Source organism: Callithrix jacchus, chromosome 1 (genome assembly GCF_049354715.1).
Source record: "Callithrix jacchus isolate 240 chromosome 1, calJac240_pri, whole genome shotgun sequence".
Taxonomy (NCBI): Eukaryota; Metazoa; Chordata; class Mammalia; order Primates; family Cebidae; genus Callithrix; species Callithrix jacchus.
Genome location: NC_133502.1, coordinates 162,573,396 through 162,592,951, shown reverse-complemented (window position 1 = coordinate 162,592,951; position 19,556 = coordinate 162,573,396). Strand labels below are relative to the sequence as shown.

Sequence of the window (19,556 nt, the reverse complement as noted above, 5' to 3'; positions counted from 1 at the left end):
GGCAAAAGAGAATGTTTCCAACTTACAAATTGGATAGGACGCCCTGGAGGACCCTGTAAAAGAAGACAGCAGGTCAGTTAAATGATGGGGACAGTGTGCTGGAATCTGGGAGGGTATCAGGAGACTGGGGAGGCCATCAAAGCATGGAGGACCCACCAAGCTACCCTCTGCTCTCCTGGAGGCCTGGCAGGCCCCACTGGGCTGGTCTATACTTTTCTGGAGGCCTGGCCCCTAGGTGTTACCCCATGTTGGCAAAGGTGAAAGTTCGGGGCTGTCCTATACACTCCTAGGAGTCTGTGGGCTACAAGAAGCATGTGAGCCCTGTGAGGTTCAGGGTCAAGGCTTAGTCTGCTGACAAAACCTTGAGTCTCCTTCAAAGGAACCCCCCTCCTGCCCCCAGGAGTCCAAGATGCACCCAGCACTCAGTTACCTACCGGAGGGCCGGGCCGCCCTCTGGGGCCGGGAGGACCCTGGGGGAACAGGAGAAGAAGAGTGAGCTCTGGTCCACAGGGTCTTCATCTCTCCCCATCCCAGTCCCTCCTTAGGCAGACCTGAGACTCAGGGACAATGGTTCCTCTCGCACAGACGGATGATGGAGGTCCAGAGGGAGACCATGTGCCACCGGGTGAACCCAGGATGCTCACCCCACACCCTGCCCCACAGCCCACGCCCAGCCCACTCACCCTCGGACCTTGCAATCCCTGGAGGGAGACAGAAGCAGGGGAGAGAGTTAGGGAACCTGGCTGAGCCCTGGCCCCACCCTGTGAGCCCACCCCTCCCCCATCCCTGCAGCGTTGCATCCCTCAGCCCCAGCCCATCCACTTACCCAGTCCCCACGGCTGCCTTTGTCACCCTTCGGACCCTGCAACAAATCACAGCCCAGTGAGACGGGCCCAGAGGGGAATTCCCATTTCCAGATGGGGAAACTGAGGGTTAGACTGGCACTGAGTCACAGAGACAATCTAGAGCCAGGAAAGCAAAGGGACCCAGGATTCTTCCTGCCCAACACTCGCACATACCGGGAGTCCCGAAGGTCCCAGGATTCCAAGGGGCCCGATGATGCCTTCCTTTCCCTGAAGGAGAGAGAAAGGCTCATGTGTCCTTGTCCCAGGGCCTGGGGAACGGAGGCATGGAGACGAGGGTGGAGGGCAGCCTGAGTGTCCAAGGGAGTGGAAGGGAGATCGTCTGAGGTAGGCCCAGGCTATGCATCTCCCAACCCTCTCCTGTGTGCCTAGGGGTGGGCTTCAAGAGTGGGGCAAGGGGAGGAAGAGTGGAAGGAGGGAAGTATGGCAGCTGAGCTGGCAGGAATGGCAGGAGTGGTGTGAAGGTGGGAACCAAGCCTGTGGGCAGAGAGGGCTCAAGAGTCAAGGAGCAAGGGGAGGATGAAGACAGGTGCCCAGCCAGCTGATGGCCGGCCAACCTTGAGCCTAGAACGACCATCCCTGCTGTGACAGCAGGCAGGGGACTCACCATCAAGCCAGGTGGCCCCCGAGGGCCCTGGATGCCTTTGAAGCCGATGTCTCCAGGGGGGCCCTGTGGGAGGCAGAGAAAGGGCTATCTGTACTTGACAGTTGCTGGGTAAAGGGCCCCTGCAGCTCTCTCACCCCTGGGGTCTGCCAACCTTCACCCTCCCTGTCAAGAGAGGCCTTACCTGAGAGGCCCCAGAAGGAGTAAGAAACACCCACAGTAATTATTCAGCAGGTGCCAGCAGTAGGCTGGCTCAGTGCTGTGTGGCGTCTGCCTCTGGTCTTTATTTTTGCAACAGTCTTCTACTATCATTGCTCCCATTTTACAGATGAGGAAACCAAGGCTTAAAGAGACTAAATGACTTGCCCGAGGCAGAGTAGGTAATTGTGTAGCTGAGCTTGGAACCTAGGTCTGCTGGAGTAGGTACCAGGGGATGAGGGTGTTCATGCCTGATTCTGGTTCCAGATTGGGTATTTCAGCCAATGTTTTAAGTGCCCCATAACTATTTGCTGAATGAATAAATGAATGAATGGGGTGAATGGATGGGACCCCAGAGGAATGGTGAGCAGTGGGAGTCCATACCTTGGGTCCGAAGAGACCTGCCATTCCTGGGAAGCCCATCTCGCCGGAGTCGCCCTGCGGGGAGAACAGGAAGTGACGGAGTGAGTGAGGTCACAACCAGCATGTCCCGCCGGTCACCCAGGTCCTCAGGGCCTGCCTTTTCCCTCCCGGCCTGTCCAGGGTGATCAAGTGAGTGTGGACAGTCCTCCTGGGCTAGATGCCAGTCCTCCTGGGCTCCAAGGGGAGCCTGTGCTCTCCATCAGATGAGAGAGCAGAGCCTGGCTCAGGATTCCGCAGGGGAGGCTCTGCAACACTCCGGAGCTCCTGTCCCAAGTCTTCGAGGGACAGAATAAAAGGTCCCGCAGCCGCCTCCCATGGGTTGGAAATGCTCTGTTAAGGAATGATCCCCTAAAAATAACCCCATTCACTGAAGGCCTACTATGTACCACCACACCTGCATGCTCCCAGGGACACACCATGTCCCCTGTTCACAGATGAGGAAACTGAGGCTCAGAAAGGTCAGGAACTTGCTGAAAGTCACACAGACACCATGTCATGGACTGTGCTAGATTCAGACCCAGGGTGAACAATTCCAGGGACCTTCGGCCTCCTCTCCTGACTCCTGCTCCCAATCTTCCAAGAGGTTAAGAGAGCAATCGGCAAGGGGGGAATGCTGGGGCCTGTGCCAAGAAGGGAGAGCTGGGGGTCCCTGGGGACAGAGATGCCTGCCATTATTGCGCATTCTTGGGGCCTGGCCTTCAAGCTCATGAGCAGAAAGACATAAGTAGTTAGAATCTCCTAGCCTAATATTTTAAGACCAGTAGCAAGCCAATTCCCTCTACTGAGCCTGTTTCCTCATCTGTAAAATAGGATAATATGTCATCTCGCTCCCAAAAGGGCTGGAAGGATGCAATTCAAGACCCGGTGTGGATGCAGGTAGGCTGAGGCGTCAGGCTTCAGAAGGGTTCCATGTAATCTAAATTCTGTTCAGTTTTAAAAGATAATAGCTTTATTGAGCTGCTGGTGATTCTCTTGATGGTTCTGATTTGTCTTATGAATGCTTGTTGGATATTTGTGTATCTCCTTTGGAAAAAATGTCTACTTGAATACTTGGTCCATTTTAAATTTGGATTGTCTTCTTATTCTTGAGTTGTAAGGGTTCTTTATATATTAGAAATACACATTCCTTGTGTATAACTTGTAAATATTTTCTTCCATACTGTTCGATTTTTCACTTTCTTAATGGTACCTTCTGAAGCACAGAAGTTTTTGATTTTGAGGAAGTCCAATCTATCTATTTTTCTTTTTTTGCTTGTGCTTTTGGTGTCACATTTAAGGAACTATTGCCTAATACAAGGTTATAAAGATTTGTTTTTTGTTTTCTCCTACGATGCATACAGTTTTAGCCTTTACATTTTGGTCTATAATGCATTTGTAGTTAATTTTTGCCTGTGGTATGAAGCAGGGGTCCAACTTACTTCTTTGGTATGTGGATATGTGATTGTGTGATTGTCTTAGCACTGTTTATTTGAAAAAAATTCTTCTCCCATCCAATTGTCCTAGCACTCTTGTTAAAAATCAATGGACATAAATGTAAGGGTTTATTTGTTTTCATTAGTAATTGGGAAGTGTGAATTGTCCAACTTTAATCTTGTTTAAAGATCAAAATTTTGGTTATTCTGGGCCATTTGCATTTCCATATGAATTTTAGGATCAATTTGTCAGATTTTGTTAAAAACTCAACTTGGATTTTGATGGGGATTATATTTCATCTGTAGCTTCATTTGTAGTAAGTACAGCTATCTTAACCATGCTAAGTCTTCTGATCGATGAATATGGGATGTCTTTCCATTTGTTTATTTATTTATAAAATTTAATCAACATTTTGAATTTTTCAGTGAACACATCCTGCACTTGTTTTTTTTAAGATAGGGTCTTGAGATGTTGCCCAGGCTGGACTTGAACTCCTGGGCTCAAGAGATTCTCCCATTTCAGCCTCCTCAGTAGCTAGGGCTATAGGCACATACCACCACGCCCAGCTTCTTGCCCTTCTTTTATTAGATTTATTCCTATTTTATTTGATGCTATTATAAACGAAAATGTTTTTTAATTTCATTTTTGAATTGTTCATTGTTAGTATATAGAAATATAATTGATGTTTTTATGTTGTATATACAAATGGTATTTTTGTATATTGATCTTATATCCTGCAACTTTGGTTTATTAGTTGTAATAATTTTGTTTTGTGGATCTTTTACTGTTTTCCATATACAAGATCATGTCCTTTGTGAACAGAGATAGTGTTACTTCTTCCTCTCAAATCTATTTCAGTTCAATATTGAATAGAAGTGGTAACAATAAACATCCTTGGCTTGTTTCTGATCTTGAGGGAAGTGTTCCGTCTTCTACCGTTAACTATGATGATACCTGTGGAATTTTCATAGATATTTTTTATCAGGTTGAGGATGTTCCCTTCTGTTCCCAGGTTGTGTTATTGTTGCTGTTTTTATCATCAAAGGGTGTTGAATTTTGTCAAATGCTTTTTCTGCATCTATTAAGATGACTGTATAATGTTTGTCTTTATTTTATTAATATGATGTATTACACTGATTTCCAAATGTTGAACCAGCTTTGCATTTCCAGGATAAATCTTACTTTGTCATGGTATAGAAGAATCCTTTAGGCATATCGCTGAATTCAGTTATCTAATATTTTATTAAGGATTTTTGTGTCTGCATTCACAAGGCTTATTTGTCTGTTGGTTTCTTTCTTGTGATGTCTTTCTCTGGTTGGGGTATCAGGATAACACTGGCTTCACAGAGCCAGTTGTGAGATGTCCTACCTGTTCATTTTTGCACTCTGATCGCTGTCTCCTATGTACCCAACAGGTGCAAAGAAGGGGTGATTTAAAGAACAGTCTTACTAAAGTAAAACTGAAGATAAACAACTGTACTATTTAAATTGTACAATCTGATTCATTCTGACATATCTGTGTTCATCCATGTAACTGTCATGAAAACCAAGAGAAAGTTTCCTCACACGCTTTTGTAGTCTCTCTTTCCCGCCTTACCCTCCCATCTCCAGGAACCACTGATCTATTTTCTTTCAATGCAGAACAGTTTGCATTTTCTATAATTTTATAAAAATGAAACCACACAGTATACACTAGTTTTTATCTGAGTTCTTTCACTCAGCCTAATTATCTTGAGAATCATCCATGTTGTTGTGTATATCAATAGTTCAATCCATTTACTGATAAATAGTATTTCATTGTATAAACATACTACACTTTATTCACCTGCTGATATACATTTGAGTTTGTTTTTTTTTTCAATTTGGGCTATCATAAATAAAGCTGCCAGGCACCTTCTAGTATAGTCTTTGTATGGCTGAACATCCTTATTTATGTAGGGTAAATAACTATGAATGGAATGATTGGATTATACAGTAGGGATATGCTTAACTTTTAAAGACGCTGCCCAACTGATTTCATAGTGGTTGTACCACTGTAAATTTCCATTATCAGAGTGTGAAAGTTTCAATTGCTCCATGTCTTCACCAAAACTTGGTGTGGTTAGTCTTTTAAAGCTCTTCACTATTCTAATAGGTGTGCAATAGCATCTTATTGTGGTTTTAATGAGCATTTGTCTAATGACTAATGATCTGAATCTTTTTCTCATGTGCTTATTTGCTATTGGTATATTTTCTTTGAAGTGTCTATTAAAATCCTCTGCCCATTTTTAAAAACTGGGCTGTTTATTTTTATTATTGAGTTTTGAGAGCTCTTTATAGGTTCTGGATACAAATCCTTAATCAGATATACGATTTAGAAATATTTTATCCCACCATGTGGCTTGTCTTTTCCTTGTCTTAATAGTGTCCTTTGAAGAGCAAAATTTTAAATGTTGATCAGGTCTGATTTGTCACGTTTTTTTAATGGGTCATGCTTTTGGTATCATATCTAAGAATCTTTGTTTTAGCCAAGTTCTTGAAGATGTCCTTCTATGTTGTAGAAGCATTTTCCTTTTCGGTTTTACACGTAGGTGTATGATCCAGGTTGAGTTAATTTTTGTACATGTTATGAGGCATCACGTGTCTGGCACCACTTGTTAGGTAAGACTATTTTGTATTTGCTGAATTGTCTTCACACTTTTGTTAAAGATCAGTTGTCCATATATGTGTGGCATATTCCTGGACCTTTTATTCTGTTCCTTTGATCTGTTAGTGCGTTTATGGCAATACCACAATTTCTTGATGACTGCAGAGTTGTAATAAGTCTTGAAATCAAGTGCCATTAGTCTGTCAACTTTGCTCTTCTCTTTCAATGTTGTTTCAGTTATTCTAGGTCCTTTATATCTCATATGTATCATTAGGATTAGCTTGTAATTTTCTACATGAAAACCTGATAAGATTTAGTTGAAATTGTGCTGAATCTATAGACAATTTTGAAGAAATCTGACATATTAATATTGAGTCTTTTAACACATACACATAGTATATATCTCCATTTATTTAAGTCTTCCTCAATTTCTCTTACCAGTGTTCTATAGTTTTCAGTGTATATATGTTACACATCTAATGTCAATGTATCTCTAATAGTATTTTATGCTATTATAAAGTGTTGCTTTTTAGATTTCCATTTCTAATTGCTTGTTGCTAGTGTACAGAAAAGCAATTTATTGGTGTACATTGATTAGTGAATAGAAATGTGATTCATTTATGCATACTGACTAGTATATACAATCACATTTGTGCATATTGATCTGGTGTCCTGTGATCTTGTTAAACTCACTTATTCTAGTAGCTTTATTGCAGATGCCAATGGATCTTCTACATAGACAATTGTTTCTTTTACAAATGAAAAGTTTTAATTCTTCCTTTATGATATGAATGCCTCTTATTTGTTTTTCTTGCCTTATTGCACTGGCTAGAATTGCCAGTACAATGTTGAATAGAAGTGATGAGAATGGATATCCTTGACTTGTTTCTGATCTGCTCCTTGGAAAAAAGCATTCAGTCAATCACTGTTAAGTATGATGTTGACTAAGTTTTCCATGGATGTACTTTATCAAGTTGAGGAACTTCTATACCTAGTTTCTTGTGAGTTTTTATTCAGAAGCAGAGTTAGATTTTTGTTAAATGCTTTTCCTGCAACTACTGAGGTGATCAAATGGATTTTCTTTTTGAGTTTGTTAATATAGTGAATTATATTGATTTATTTTCAAATGTCATACCATCCTTGCATTCCTAAGATAAACCCCACTTGGTCTTGATGTATTATCCTTAATATATATTCTTAGGTTCATCTAACTAAAATTTTATTGAGAATTGTGGTAGCTATATTTATGAGGCATATTAATCTGTAATTTCCTTTTCTTGTAATGTCTGGCTTTGACATCAGGGTAATATCAGCTTCAAGTAAAGAGTTGGTATTCATTCTTCTCTTCAATGTTCTGGAAGAGTCTATGTAGAATTGATATTATTTCTTTTGTAATGTTTATTAGCATTGACCAGTGAAGCCATCTAAGCCCAGAATTTGCTTTGTGGGAAGCTCTTTAACTGCAGATTCAATCTCTTTAATAGATACAAGGCTATTTAGGTAATCAGTCTCTTCTTGAGTGACCTTTGATCATTTTGTCTTTCAAGGAATTTGTCCATTTCATCTAGGTCTTTAAATTTATTGACATAAAGTTATCATTCTCTTATTATCCTTTTAATCTCTGTCATATCTGTAGCGACATTGCTCCCCTATCCCTGATACTAGTAACTTGTGGATTCTCTCTCTTTTTTTTTGTTTCCTGATTAGTCTGGCAAGAGGTTTATCAGTTTTACAGGTCTCAAAAAACTTTTGATTTTCCATTTTTGTTTGTTTGTTTGTTTATCTTCATTATTTCCTTCCTTCTGCTTACTTTGTTTTAAATTTGCCTTCTCCAGCCCCAACCCCCAATTTCTTAAGATGAAATCTGAGACCATTTGCTTGAGACCTTTCTTCTTTTCTAACACAAAGATCTTTATATTACTATAAAGATCTCCCTAAATATTACATCAACAGCATTTCACCGATTTTTATATGCTGCTTTTTACTTTCATTCAATTCAGAATGTTAACTCCCTTTTGATTTCTTCTTTGACCCATGAGTCATTTAGACATTTGTTATTTAGTTTCCAAATAAATAACAAATAAATCTCTGTTATTGATTTATAGTTTAATTTAATTATGGTAAGAGAACATTCTTCATGTGATTTGAATCCTTTTAAATTTTTTAAAGGATGAATTGATAAAATATTTATTTATACTGTTAAATAAATACATTATTTAATATTTATAATATTTACATTACTAAAATATTTTATTAATAAAATTTATGTACTGGTCTTAAGGTTCAAATTATAGTCTGTCTTGGTAAATGTTCTGAATGCACTTGTAACGAATGTGTATCTTGCTGATGTTGGGTGCAGTGTTCTATAAATGTCAATTAGATCACATTGGTTGATAATGCAGTTCAAGACAACCTTACTGATTTTCTATCTACTTCTGTTCTACCCATTAAGAGAGAAACACATTAAAATCCTTGACTATAATTGTGAATTTGTCTATTTCTCCTTGTAGTTTTATCAGTCTTTGCCTGATTATTTTGAAGATCTATTATTAGGTGCACAAACACTTAAGATTCTCATGCAATTTTGTTAAGTTGACTTCCTTGTCATTATGAAATGACCTTTATTACTGTTAGTAGTCTTTGCTCTGAAATCCATTTTGTCTGGTATTAAAACAGCTACTCCAGCTGTTTGGGATGAATGTTAGCACAGTATGCCTTTTTCTATATTTATCTTTAACCTACTTATATCTTTATATTTAAAGTGGATTTCTCGTAGCAGTGGATGTAGTTGGGTCTTGCTTTTTCACCCAGTCTGACGATCTCAGTTTTTAACTGAGGTATTTAAAACTGTTTGATATGTGTTTCCTATGTGCCCCGTTTATTCTCCGTTCATTCTTCCCTCTTTTTCTAGGCTGGGGTAAGTTGAATGTAGCCTCTGGGATAGAGGAGCAAAGGCAGTGAGGCACAGAATGAGCACTGGACTGAGAGTCAGCAGAGCCCACCTTCTGATTATGGGTACCCTCTCCTCATTCTGAAGGGACCACTTGGGTCTCTTTCCTCAGCCTCCCCTACTACCTGGCTCAGGGGTGGCAGAATGGTATCCTGTACCCAGATTTTAGCCCTTGTCACAGAGCAAGGAGGTGGCTTCTGGGTCAGTGTGTTTGTGTGTGTATGTGTTTGTACGTGTAGGTGTGAGTGCGTGCATGTGTAAGTGCGTGGGCACGTGCATTCTCTGGGCCTCACTCACCGGCTGGCCTTTCGACCCAGGCTCCCCCTGGTTTCCAGGGAGCCCTGTTCTGCCCTCGGTCCCTCGCTTGCCATGGGGACCCAGCTGTCCAGGTAACCCACTCTCACCCTAAAGAAACACATCAAAATTACCAGTCAAAGTGGGGAAGGGGGTCTAGGGGAAAGGGAGGGAGAGGGGGCCTAGGAGAGTCAGAACAGGGTACCTGAGATTGCGGGAGACTGGGGCAACAAATGGAGGCCTGGTGGGGGGTGGTGGCAAGACTTTCACCTCCCATAGAGGAAGGTCTCTTTCCCTCCCCCACATTCCCGTCCCTGCCTTCCTCGCTCCTCTCCTGCAATTCCTCTCCTCCTGAGTGTTTGTCCCCACAGCATGCAGCTCCTCCTCCAAACCTCAGCTCACACCCCTAGAATGCCTCCTCCCCTTGTTTATTTATTTATTTATTTTTAGATGGAGTCTCACTCTGTCACCCAGGCTGGGAGGCAGTGGTGTAATCTCGACTCATTGCAACCTCCGCCTCCCTGTTTGAAGTGATTCTCCTGCCTCAGCCCCCCAGTAGCTGGGACTACAGGCGCCCACCACCATGCCCGGCTAATTTTTGTATTTTTAGTAGAGACAGGGTTGAACTCCTGACCTCAAGTGATCCGCCTGCCTCGGCCTCCCAAAGTGCTGGGAGTACAGCCCCGAGTCACCTCATGGCCACCATTTCCCCTTCCATTCTCATTCAAATCTTCCCTGGGTCAAGGCCATCTCTCCCTCTGCCTCCTATGTCCCAGAGGGTTCCAACCTTTCCCCAATTAAACTTTGAGCTCAGGGAGGGCAAGAACCACATCTGAATCATTCGTCTACATCTCCCCTTTAGTGTCCAGCCCTTGGTTCTGACGGATTCATGGTGGCCCCCTCCTCCCACCCTGCTCTGGGAAGCTTTCTAAGGATGCCTTGGGGATCCCGGCAGCAAGCAACAGTTGTTGTTCCACAAATGTCCACGAGAGGGTGCCCGTGGACAGCTCAAAAACCACTTGAATGTTTCAAGGGCCTGGTAGGGGTGGTATTTACAGGTCTCTGGATGAATTAGCCTTTTAAGTCCGGTTCAAGCTTGGGGCAGGACCCCCGAGAAAGGTCAACAATGTGGACTCTATTTTCACTCAGGCTTTGGGACATTCGTGTCTGAAGAGTCGGAACCACTAGACTCTGCATCAAGCAGGAATGGCGAGGGGTGAAAGTGGATTAAGATGTATCTGACCTTGAATCCTGGGGGCCCCTGTGCTCCAGGCAAGCCAGCCACACCTGGATTTCCTCTCTTCCCGGCAGGGCCCATGGGACCAGGGTCCCCATCGTCTCCCTGCTCCCCCTGTCAAGAAAGCAGGCAAAGGAGGGTCTCTTGTGTTTCAGGAAATAGCCAAGAAAGCAGATGGCTTAACGCCTGGGTGAACCCTGGGTGTAGCGGGAGGAAGGGGTCACACTCCAGGATGAAGGTCAGACGGACATGCGTGTGACCAGACTGGACCAAGAGGCCAGGAGGAGCTGAGGACTGTGAGCAGGGAAGGGGTGGGATTGTGAGCGGGGAAGGGGCAGGATAGGAACTTTATCCATCAGTTAGGGGAGGAATGAAAGGACTTTCTGGGTGCTGGCATCCAGGAGAGACAGTCAAAGGTCCACGCTTCCAGGTGCCAGGGGATCAGATGATTTCCCACCCCAAGGAAACTTCTGGATGTGTTGGTTCTACCCATCCAAGTTTCTAAACCGGCTCCCCTGGCCCATGGTCTGGGGAAGTTCCCCCACGCCTGGTCCCAAATGGATCCACCATCTGTTAATGAAAGCCCCATTCACCTGCTGTCCTGCTTGCCCGTCCCTGCCAGGAAGCCCATCTGGTCCAGCGATGCCCTCGGGGCCCTGTCTTCCCACCACTCCCCGGGGCCCCGGCAGCCCCTGCAGGCCCTGGGGGTACATAAAAATCTGGTGAGGGCAGTTGGTGTTGGGGGCAGGGTGGAGGGCAGTGGGGGTGTGTGTGGAGGGGCAGGGAGGCTGGTGGAAACAACAGCTACAGGCACTCACCTGGACACCCCTCCGGCCTGGGGCCCCTGCCTTGCCTTGCTTTCCCTTTGGTCCCTGAAAAATCAAGGGCCACATGATGAAGGCTGCCTGGCGGAGGTGCAGGACCCTAGGAGCTCTGGAAGGAGGGACTGAGGATCGTGAGCCCCTGAGTGAGCATATGAGGCCACAGATATGCCCAAGCACACTGGCCTGGAAGCCTGGGTCCAGGGCCAGCCTTGGAATGTCCAGGGTTGTCACTGAGCCTGCTCTGGGCCCTGGTATCACCTCACGGGCACTGGCAGTTTCCTGGGAGGAACCGGAGGCCATGGGTCCATCTGATCATTTAGGGACCACATATCCTTGAGGAGTGTGGGTGAGGGGGTGGACCCAGGGGAGGGAAGGGCATTAAGAGAGCACTGGCCCAGCCTGGGGGCTTCAGGAATGCAGGGGTCCTGGGCCAGGGACAGGAACGGTTCCTCCTTGAATACCCTGGCTCTGCCTCCTCTTCCTCCAGACCCCCTTCACTGACTCCTCCCAGTTTTCTCTCTATAGTGTGATGTCGGGGACAGAGAGGCCAGCCTTGGCTCTAGACTGCCCTGGGTTCAAGTCACTCTGGTTGGCCTCAGGCAGGTGGCTCCCCTCCTGGAGCCCCGTGAAATGGGGCTGATCGTCCCTCCTGGCTCAGGCTGTCTGAAGGGAGATGGGGTCATGGCCAGAAGCAGCTGGCTCTCTCAGCTCCTGGTGGGCCGCCCCCCACTGCCCTGCCTCGCAGTCTCTGCAGCCTGCATTCGAGTCTCCCCTGCTGAAGTCCCGGCTTCCGGGCTTCCGCCCCGCCCAGGACTCAGTCTCCCCTGCTGAAGCCCCAGGCCTCTTACCTCTGCACCTTTTGATCCTTTGGGTCCCGGCCGCCCCCGGGGTCCCGGATGCCCCTGCAAACCAAGGTGAGATGACGCAAGGCAGCCCCAGGATTCTCTCCCGGGGCGGGTGGCCAGTCTCCGCCTGGAGGGGGAGGGGTGGGGAGGGGTTTGGGGGTGCAAATTCTGGGGGGTATCCCCAGGGTCAGGGCAGGAGAAACAGAAATGGCTGCCCCAGACCCTCCTGCAGGGAGGGTCCCTTTAAGTTTTAAAGGGCCCAGTTCTTTCATTCCCACTGCTCCACCCCACTCAGGGCAGGAGTCAGGGATGGGACGGGAAGCAGCACTCACGGGTTGGCCCTGCTGGCCTGGCTTTCCACGGAGGCCCTGCACACCCTCCTGTCCCTGGAAGCCAGAGAGAGACAGGTGAGGGGGGCCCATCCTCAGGGAACTGGGGGCAGCACAGAAGCCTGGGAAGTTCTAGTTCTTTATAGACTCATGTCATCACCACTCTCCCGGTCATGCCTGATCATGCCAGCAGGTAGGAGCTCTGATACTTACTGGGTATCCAGGGTCCCCGGGTTCCCCACGGTCTCCTCGATCACCCACAGGGCCCTGAATGACAAAGACAGCAGCAAAATTTGGGCCACCAGGTGCAGAGGATGCCAGCCCTGGCCCCTGATCAGCCCACCCCTCTCCATGCAGCGGGAGGCTCAGGTTCTACCTAGGATGGCACATGGCCCAGGTGAGGGAGGGGGCTTACCGGATCTCCAGGCGGCCCAGGGGGCCCCTCAGCCTTGCCATCCTCGCCCTGCTCCCCCTGTGGACACAGAACCAGCTTTAGGACAAACTGCCTGCTCCTGGGGAATGTGGGGAATTTCAGACAGAAAGGGCTTCATCAGAGAAGTCCAGCTTGCTTAAGGTTACAGATGGGGACACAAACTAGAGAGGGAAGGGTAGGGGTGTCTGAGCAAGACCTAGGGTGGTGTGGAACCACGACTGTGGAACACAGAACAGTGCTTTGTGCCCTTCATGCTGCTGGGCACATCCTGATGCCCTTGAGCTGTAGGATTCTGCAGGAAGTCAGGGAGCTCAGACAGCTGGGTTCACATCCTGGCTTGCAAAGGACCAGCCACATGGCCCTGCAACATGCCCATTGCTGTCTCCGAGCTCCTCTCTTCAGCTGGGGAATAGGGGAGCGGAGTGGGGTGCGGTGAAGGGTACAGTGTGTGATGCCCATCAAGAAGTGGTGAGGACTCTATGGCATGAGGCTCGAAGCCTGGCAGGGAGTAACACCAACTCCAGCAGCTGGCATGCATGGGCACTGCTCCAGGTCAGACACAGGCAGACTCGTGAAATCTGCCCCACAGTGCCTTGAAGTAGATGCCGTTATTATCCCAATTTGCAGATGAGGACACTGAGGCTCGAAGAGACAATGGGACCTGCTCAGAGTTCTTCACCCTCAATCCGAGAGTCCCTGTCTCTGATCCTTGCTGGGAGGAAGCAGCTTTAGGATGAACCTCCTACCCTCCAGGTGGCACTTGGCAGCTGGTCAGCATGGGGGCTGTGTCCATGAGACAGGTCCCTGTGTGCAGAGTGGGATGGGGGCACCTCCCAGTGCTATTTGGAGGACTCGGTGAGGAAAGGCACAGGAAGCACTCAGCAGGCAGCTGCCTGCGGAGCAGGGGCTCAGCAGATGGTGTTAAAATTGTCGTAGCCGGTAACAATAGTGGCAGTAAGACTGTGTCACATGGACATGGCCAGAGCCGGGGGCGGGGAGGTGGGGCAGAGCTTAGAGCCGAGGTCCTCATGCCATGGCCACCCCAGGCCCTGGTCCACTCACAGGACAGGTGTAGACGCCACCTTTCAACTATAAGGAAGGTGTAAGTGAAACAGCAAATGGCAAAATCTCAGGGCTCAGAAGACTCCAGCCCCAAAAAACTGGTGTCACTCTCCTGGGCACAGGGCTCAAGCCAGGTACCCCTGAGCCCCTTTGTTCAGAGGGACCGAAAGGAGCCAGAAGAGGCCGGGCACAGGCAAACTGTCCCTGGGGCGGGGCACATCCTTGGCTGGAGTCATTTCTGAAGGCTGGCGGTGATCAGCCACCAGGCTGGGGCCTCTGTGATTCCTGTGGGTGGAGGCTGAAGGCTGGCAGGGACTTGGCCTGAGGCCTAGAACCAGCTGTACCCAGAGGGGTGGCCCAGGGAGTGGGTATTCCTTCTCCTGCCTGCCTGCTCTCTATGGGTCTTTGACCCAGTGCTCAGGTCCCACTGTGGGCGGAGGCAGTTGGACTTCGGGGCTTTGGGGAAGGGGCCTGCCTGTGTCGACCTAGCGAGTTCCATGTGCCAGGCACTTCATGAGGTTTCTGTGCGGCAACCTGTGCCGCTGGGACTACTGTCCACACTTAAAGATGGGAAACCGAGAGGAAGGAAGGTCTTAGCCAAGGCCACTCAGGCATCGGGGGCAATCTGCACCCAAAGCCAGCTGTACCAATCCCCCGCAAGGCAGATATAGTTGGGGATGCATTTTTTAGTGCCAGAAATCTGGTAGGACACTGTCCTGACCTGTCCAAGTCCCAGAATCTCATCCCCTCTCTCTGGCCACCAGCTTTGTCGTGAACTTACCCCAACGGTGAGTGGGGGTGGGAGGTTCAAGTTCCAGAGCATCTGGGTTCCTTGTCTTGGGTCTGCTTTTGGTTGGGGGAGCAGGGTCTGGCATCAGACAGATGCGATCTAAATCCTGGCCCTGCCACCCTCTTACTACAGATCCGGGGCTGGTCTCTGAGCCTCATGGGGACTCAGTTTCTCCACCTGTCTTGTAGAAATGATAGCTCTGCACTGAGGCTGTGATGAGGATGACGGGAGGAGTGGCAGGGAAGGAGGTCTGCATGTGGGCGTGTGCTCAGTGGGTCTCCCCAGGACCCTGCTCTCACCTTCCCAGCACCGTCCAGCTTGCAGGTGGCTGTTCCTTCCTGGGACCAGCTCTGTATTTGAGACCGCTAAGCGTATCGTTGCCACCCTCTAGCTCAGGGCCTGGAACATGCTAAGTCCTCCACGAACACTGCTGTAGAGCTGGAGGAATGAACTGATCTAATAATGCCTCCTGAGTCAGAAAAGACTGGCTGTCATTCATGTGATGTCTTCCACCTTGGCCTCTCGTTCCCAAGGACCCCACCACTTGATGAGGCAATCAAGGCTCAGGGAATCCTGGGGACCCCTGCCCCCGACAAGGCCCCTGCAGCCTTGGGGCAGATTTGGTATTAGATCCCATCCTCAGCAGCCACAGGGACTGCTTCTAGAGCTGCAGATGGCCTTGGGACGCCAAGACTTCCTTGTTTCCGAGTCTGTGTTAACCCCTTCTGTGCCAGCCCTGGCAGGCTGCGAGGGCCCAGGAGGACCTGGGGTACTGAGCGGCACCTTCTGTGGCTTCCTGTGGAATCTGCTGGGGTGGATGCCCACTCTGATGGCTGAGCTGTCCTTCTCCACCAGGAGGAAGGGGTCAGCTGGGCAGCACGCTGGGCCAGCGTGAGTCACCAACAGCGGGATTTAGTTAGTGGGGAGCTGACTCGGCAAAAGAAAGGAGTGCTGGGGAGGCAGGGGCTGAGGGGAGTGTTCCAGCTGAGCCAGCAGGGAAGGGGAGGAGGAGGAAAGACTGGAGGGACTCAGGCGATGAAGGTAGGACTCAGACACGTGGTTTCTGGAGCCAGCTCTGTTTTGCCTTGGACGTGACACAGCACCAGTACCTTGGAGCTTCTGGCACTCCCAGCCCTCCACAATCCTCACCGGCATGGCGGCAGAGGGTCCAGGGATCAGCGAGGACCCTTCAAGCAATTCGTCTCCTCTACTGAATATGGAGCCAAGGGGTGGGGAATGAACACGCCTTGCCCTCTGCCTCGATGGCTCCTTCCTTGACCACTAACCACGAGTTCCTCGCTCTCCGTCCTAAGCCCTCTCCTGCTCGGCAGCCTCTCCCCACTCTCACTGGGTGATCTCATTCATGGGCAAGCCTTCAATTCCCACGTCCACACAGATGATGGAGTCACAGCTTTAGTCATTATAAGATTGATGTCCATTTCTGTTTCTTGACTGCAAGCCCCGTGTGAGCAGGGAGTGCATGTTTTCGTTCCAGTGCTGGACACAAAGATGACACCCAGCACATAGTGCTGAGCGTGGATCTGATGGCTCCTGCCTGCTGGGTGCAGTGGCAGTGACACCAACCTCAGCTGCTGCGGGGAGCAAGCCCTCACAGGCTTCTCCAGCCATAGGTACCCTAGGAGCTTTCTCCTGCTGGCCCCGAAGCTGACCTCAGCCTCAGACAGGGGTGCAGCTGTTTCCCCCAGAGCAAACACCCACCTTTTCGCCTTTTGGCCCAGGAGGTCCGAGGGGTCCCACAATGCCTTTGTGTCCCTACAGGAAAACAAGAAGGAGGGAAGTGAGAATGAGAACTCAGGAAGGACAAAGGACTTGGACTCTGAGATGGGGACACTGGGCTATGAAACTGGGTCCCAGCTCTGCCCCAGCGGGCTGTATGGCTCTAAGTCTGTGCCTCTCTGGGTCCTGGCCTTCCAGATATGCCATGCTGGTTCCAGACATGCCCCAAAGGGGTGTTCCAGTTTGGATGGTCGGGGGCACTGCCCGCCCCACCCTGGAGCAGACGGTTATCTCGGGAGAGGCAGCTTTGTCCTCCGAGCCAGGACCAGGGACAGGGGCAAAATGCTCGCCTCAACAGACCTTCCCAGGCCTTGGCTAGACCTGCAGGTGCAGACACCCCTGGGGCTCCTCACATCACCCCTCCAGGTTTCCCCTGTCTGGCCTGTTTTCCTCTCCCTCTCCTCCCCTCCCTGCTGTATCTCTTCCAGATACCGGATCCAGAGCTGCAGAGACCAGGGTGAGGATCCCACCTCCACACTGATGCTGTCGGGCCTCGTGCATGCTCTTTATCCTCCCCAGCCATGGTTTCCCCTTCTGAGTGGGCACCGGAACCCTCTGAGCCCTGATCTCCCCTGATGTGTAACCTGGGTTTGGCTCAGCCATGTCTAAGAAGGTGCCAGCCTGAATGCAAAAATGGTCCCTTCCCCAGACAGCAGTTAAGACATGCAGAGCACCCACCCTGGGCAGGAAATTCTCAGGAGGGCTCGGGGTGGCTCATCCCAACCACACCTATCCCATCCATGATCTTCTACCCCCACTACGGCTCTGGGCCAGGGACTCCCCGAGGCAGGTGAGACCCCACATCTTCAGTGACCCAGGGGCCAGCCTTCAGCTGGGAGGTGGTGGGCAGAGGCTGGCATGGGCCTGTGTCCCCACCTGCAGGGAAGAGTTGGGGGCTGAGGGGAGGTGATATCTGCTTACATCATAACCAGCCAGTCCTGGTTCTCCTTGGGTCCCCATGCGTCCCGGAGCACCCTACAAGAGGAGGAAACCCTTGTTGGCATGGAGTGTGGCTCTCACAGCGGGGACACAGGCAGTCTCCCCGACAGGCTCCAGCCCCACTCTGTCCAGCAGCCTGTCACATCCACGCTGCCCATAACCAAGGTGTGTGAACAAGGCAGAAAGCCAGTGACATCACTACTCCTCCCTGGAGCTCCCCAGCCCCGCCCCAGCCCTTGTTCTCCCAACTCCAGGGGTTCAACACAGCTGATTACTAAATTTTCAGGACTTTTCCAAGCCAGTGGAACAGAGCTGTTATTAACAAATTTTATGGAGTTCAATTAAGTTAATTTTATTAAAACAAAGATAGAGGATATTCAAAACTCATCTCCTCCTAGCCATTTTACTACATTTTCCTCCTTACCTACACTAACGAGGTAATTCTGGTCTATTGCACCTGTGGGCATTGGTGGAAACACTGCCTAAGGGAGGGCTGCTGTGTAACTCCTCCCACTCTGCATTCAATGTCGGTGGATTGAAATCAGCCACGGAGGAAGCCCTTACACCTCAGAAACGGGCAAATGCCACAAACCAGCCTGGTTGCTTATGCTTACACTCAGCCAGCTCAGAGATGCTCTGCCACCCTCTCTAGCCTCCCTCCCTTGCTTCCCCTTGGGGTCTTCCTCTCCTGCAGGTATCAAACCCCTCTGGACCCCTTCCTTCAGGGCAGCCCAGCAATGCCTGGGACACCCTCAGAGTCATCCAAGGACCTGCAGCCGCATCACCCTGCTCCTTCTGAATCTATTTCCAGTGGGAAATCTCCTCATTTGATAAAAATGGTCCTAAGAATCTGGTCCTTTCTCCCCTAATGCTAATAACAAGGCTTATTAATTTGGGTCCAGAGAGAGCTGTAGGGGACTCACACACCCCTTCAAATAGCAGGAATATTCAGTGTGGCGTATACTGTTCTGGAGGCACTGCTGCAGCTTTCTGCAGGTTACCAAAGGGATTCATGATTTAGAGAGGTGGCTGGGACAGTAAGGTGTTCCATTAATAGCGGGGGTAGGTGATACCAGCGCAGTGAAGCCTGGTGTCCCCTTTCCTGCCCTTGGTCCCCTCTATTCCATGCATGACTCCTCCACTCCAGCCAGAGAGTCCTCACCGTTGGTCCCAGGCTGCCCCGGGACCCTTTAGGGCCTGGGGTGCCAGGGGGTCCGGGGTCTCCAGGGACGCCCATCTCACCCAGCTGTCCTTGGTATCCCTTGGTGCCCTGCAACAGGAGGAGAGACAAGCTGTCACCGGGCCCCAGCAGGACGGAGGGGCTGGGGATGGGAGGGATGTGGGGGAAAGACGTGGGCCCATCAAGGCAGGAGGGGCACCCACCTTGGCTCCAGTGCGGCCCTTCTCGCCTTGCTTCCCTGATTTCCCTTCAGGACCCTGAAGGGAGAGGGGGAAACAGCAAGAGAAAGATGAGAGAAGAGAGGAAATCGAGGCAGATCCGCAAGGTGGCAAGACTGTTGGCTCTGGAGGCAGATGGCCTGGTTCCAAACCAATTCTGCCACTCAGTACCCGTGGGACCTTGAGCATGACCTAACTTCCTGGGCTCAGCATCCTCTGCTGTGTAGTGGAGACAATGTCCAGAACTTAAGGATTCGACTTGGCAATGCCAGAACGTGCTCACAGCGAGGCCTGGCCCGTGGTCAGTGCAGGTGTGGATGCTGGGTGTGGCTTCAGCCGTTGCTGGCTTCGCTGTTGTCATGATTCCCGTTAGCATCCAGGGGTGTCCTACAGGGAGCAGCGTTCTGCATGGAGCTCTCTCCAGTGCCAAGTTCAATCCACCCTCCCAATGACCCTGAACGTGAGGCCCCAATGAGAACCACTTCCAGTTGAAGCAGCCAAGTTCCCAAAGACACAGTGACTTCTGCCCAG

The 19,556-nt window shown here is 49.5% G+C and overlaps 1 protein-coding gene across 9 annotated transcripts in view; it reads right to left on the bottom strand.

The window, feature by feature from the left end:
• COL27A1 (collagen type XXVII alpha 1 chain) overlaps positions 1-19,556 on the bottom strand; it is a 156,373-nt gene that overhangs the window by 11,063 nt on the left and 125,754 nt on the right. For 5 of the 9 annotated variants that reach the window (XM_035255479.3, XM_035255490.3, XM_054259309.2 and 2 more), the window contains 19 exons: positions 19,011-19,064; positions 18,790-18,897; positions 17,610-17,663; positions 16,611-16,664; positions 13,022-13,078; positions 12,820-12,873; positions 12,610-12,663; positions 12,281-12,334; positions 11,427-11,480; positions 11,202-11,309; positions 10,615-10,722; positions 9,375-9,482; positions 2,050-2,103; positions 1,471-1,533; positions 1,020-1,073; positions 827-862; positions 684-701; positions 435-470; positions 27-53 (listed from right to left, as the gene is read on the bottom strand). In XM_035255479.3, the coding sequence (XP_035111370.2) occupies positions 27-53; positions 435-470; positions 684-701; positions 827-862; positions 1,020-1,073; positions 1,471-1,533; positions 2,050-2,103; positions 9,375-9,482; positions 10,615-10,722; positions 11,202-11,309; positions 11,427-11,480; positions 12,281-12,334; positions 12,610-12,663; positions 12,820-12,873; positions 13,022-13,078; positions 16,611-16,664; positions 17,610-17,663; positions 18,790-18,897; positions 19,011-19,064 (1,155 nt within the window). Of the gene's footprint in view, positions 1-26; positions 54-434; positions 471-683; positions 702-826; positions 863-1,019; positions 1,074-1,470; positions 1,534-2,049; positions 2,104-9,374; positions 9,483-10,614; positions 10,723-11,201; positions 11,310-11,426; positions 11,481-12,280; positions 12,405-12,609; positions 12,664-12,819; positions 12,874-13,021; positions 13,079-16,610; positions 16,665-17,609; positions 17,664-18,789; positions 18,898-19,010; positions 19,065-19,556 lie in introns of those variants that run through there. The other 4 variants (XR_013536080.1, XM_035255482.3, XR_004728611.3 and 1 more) reach the window with 4 other exon arrangements.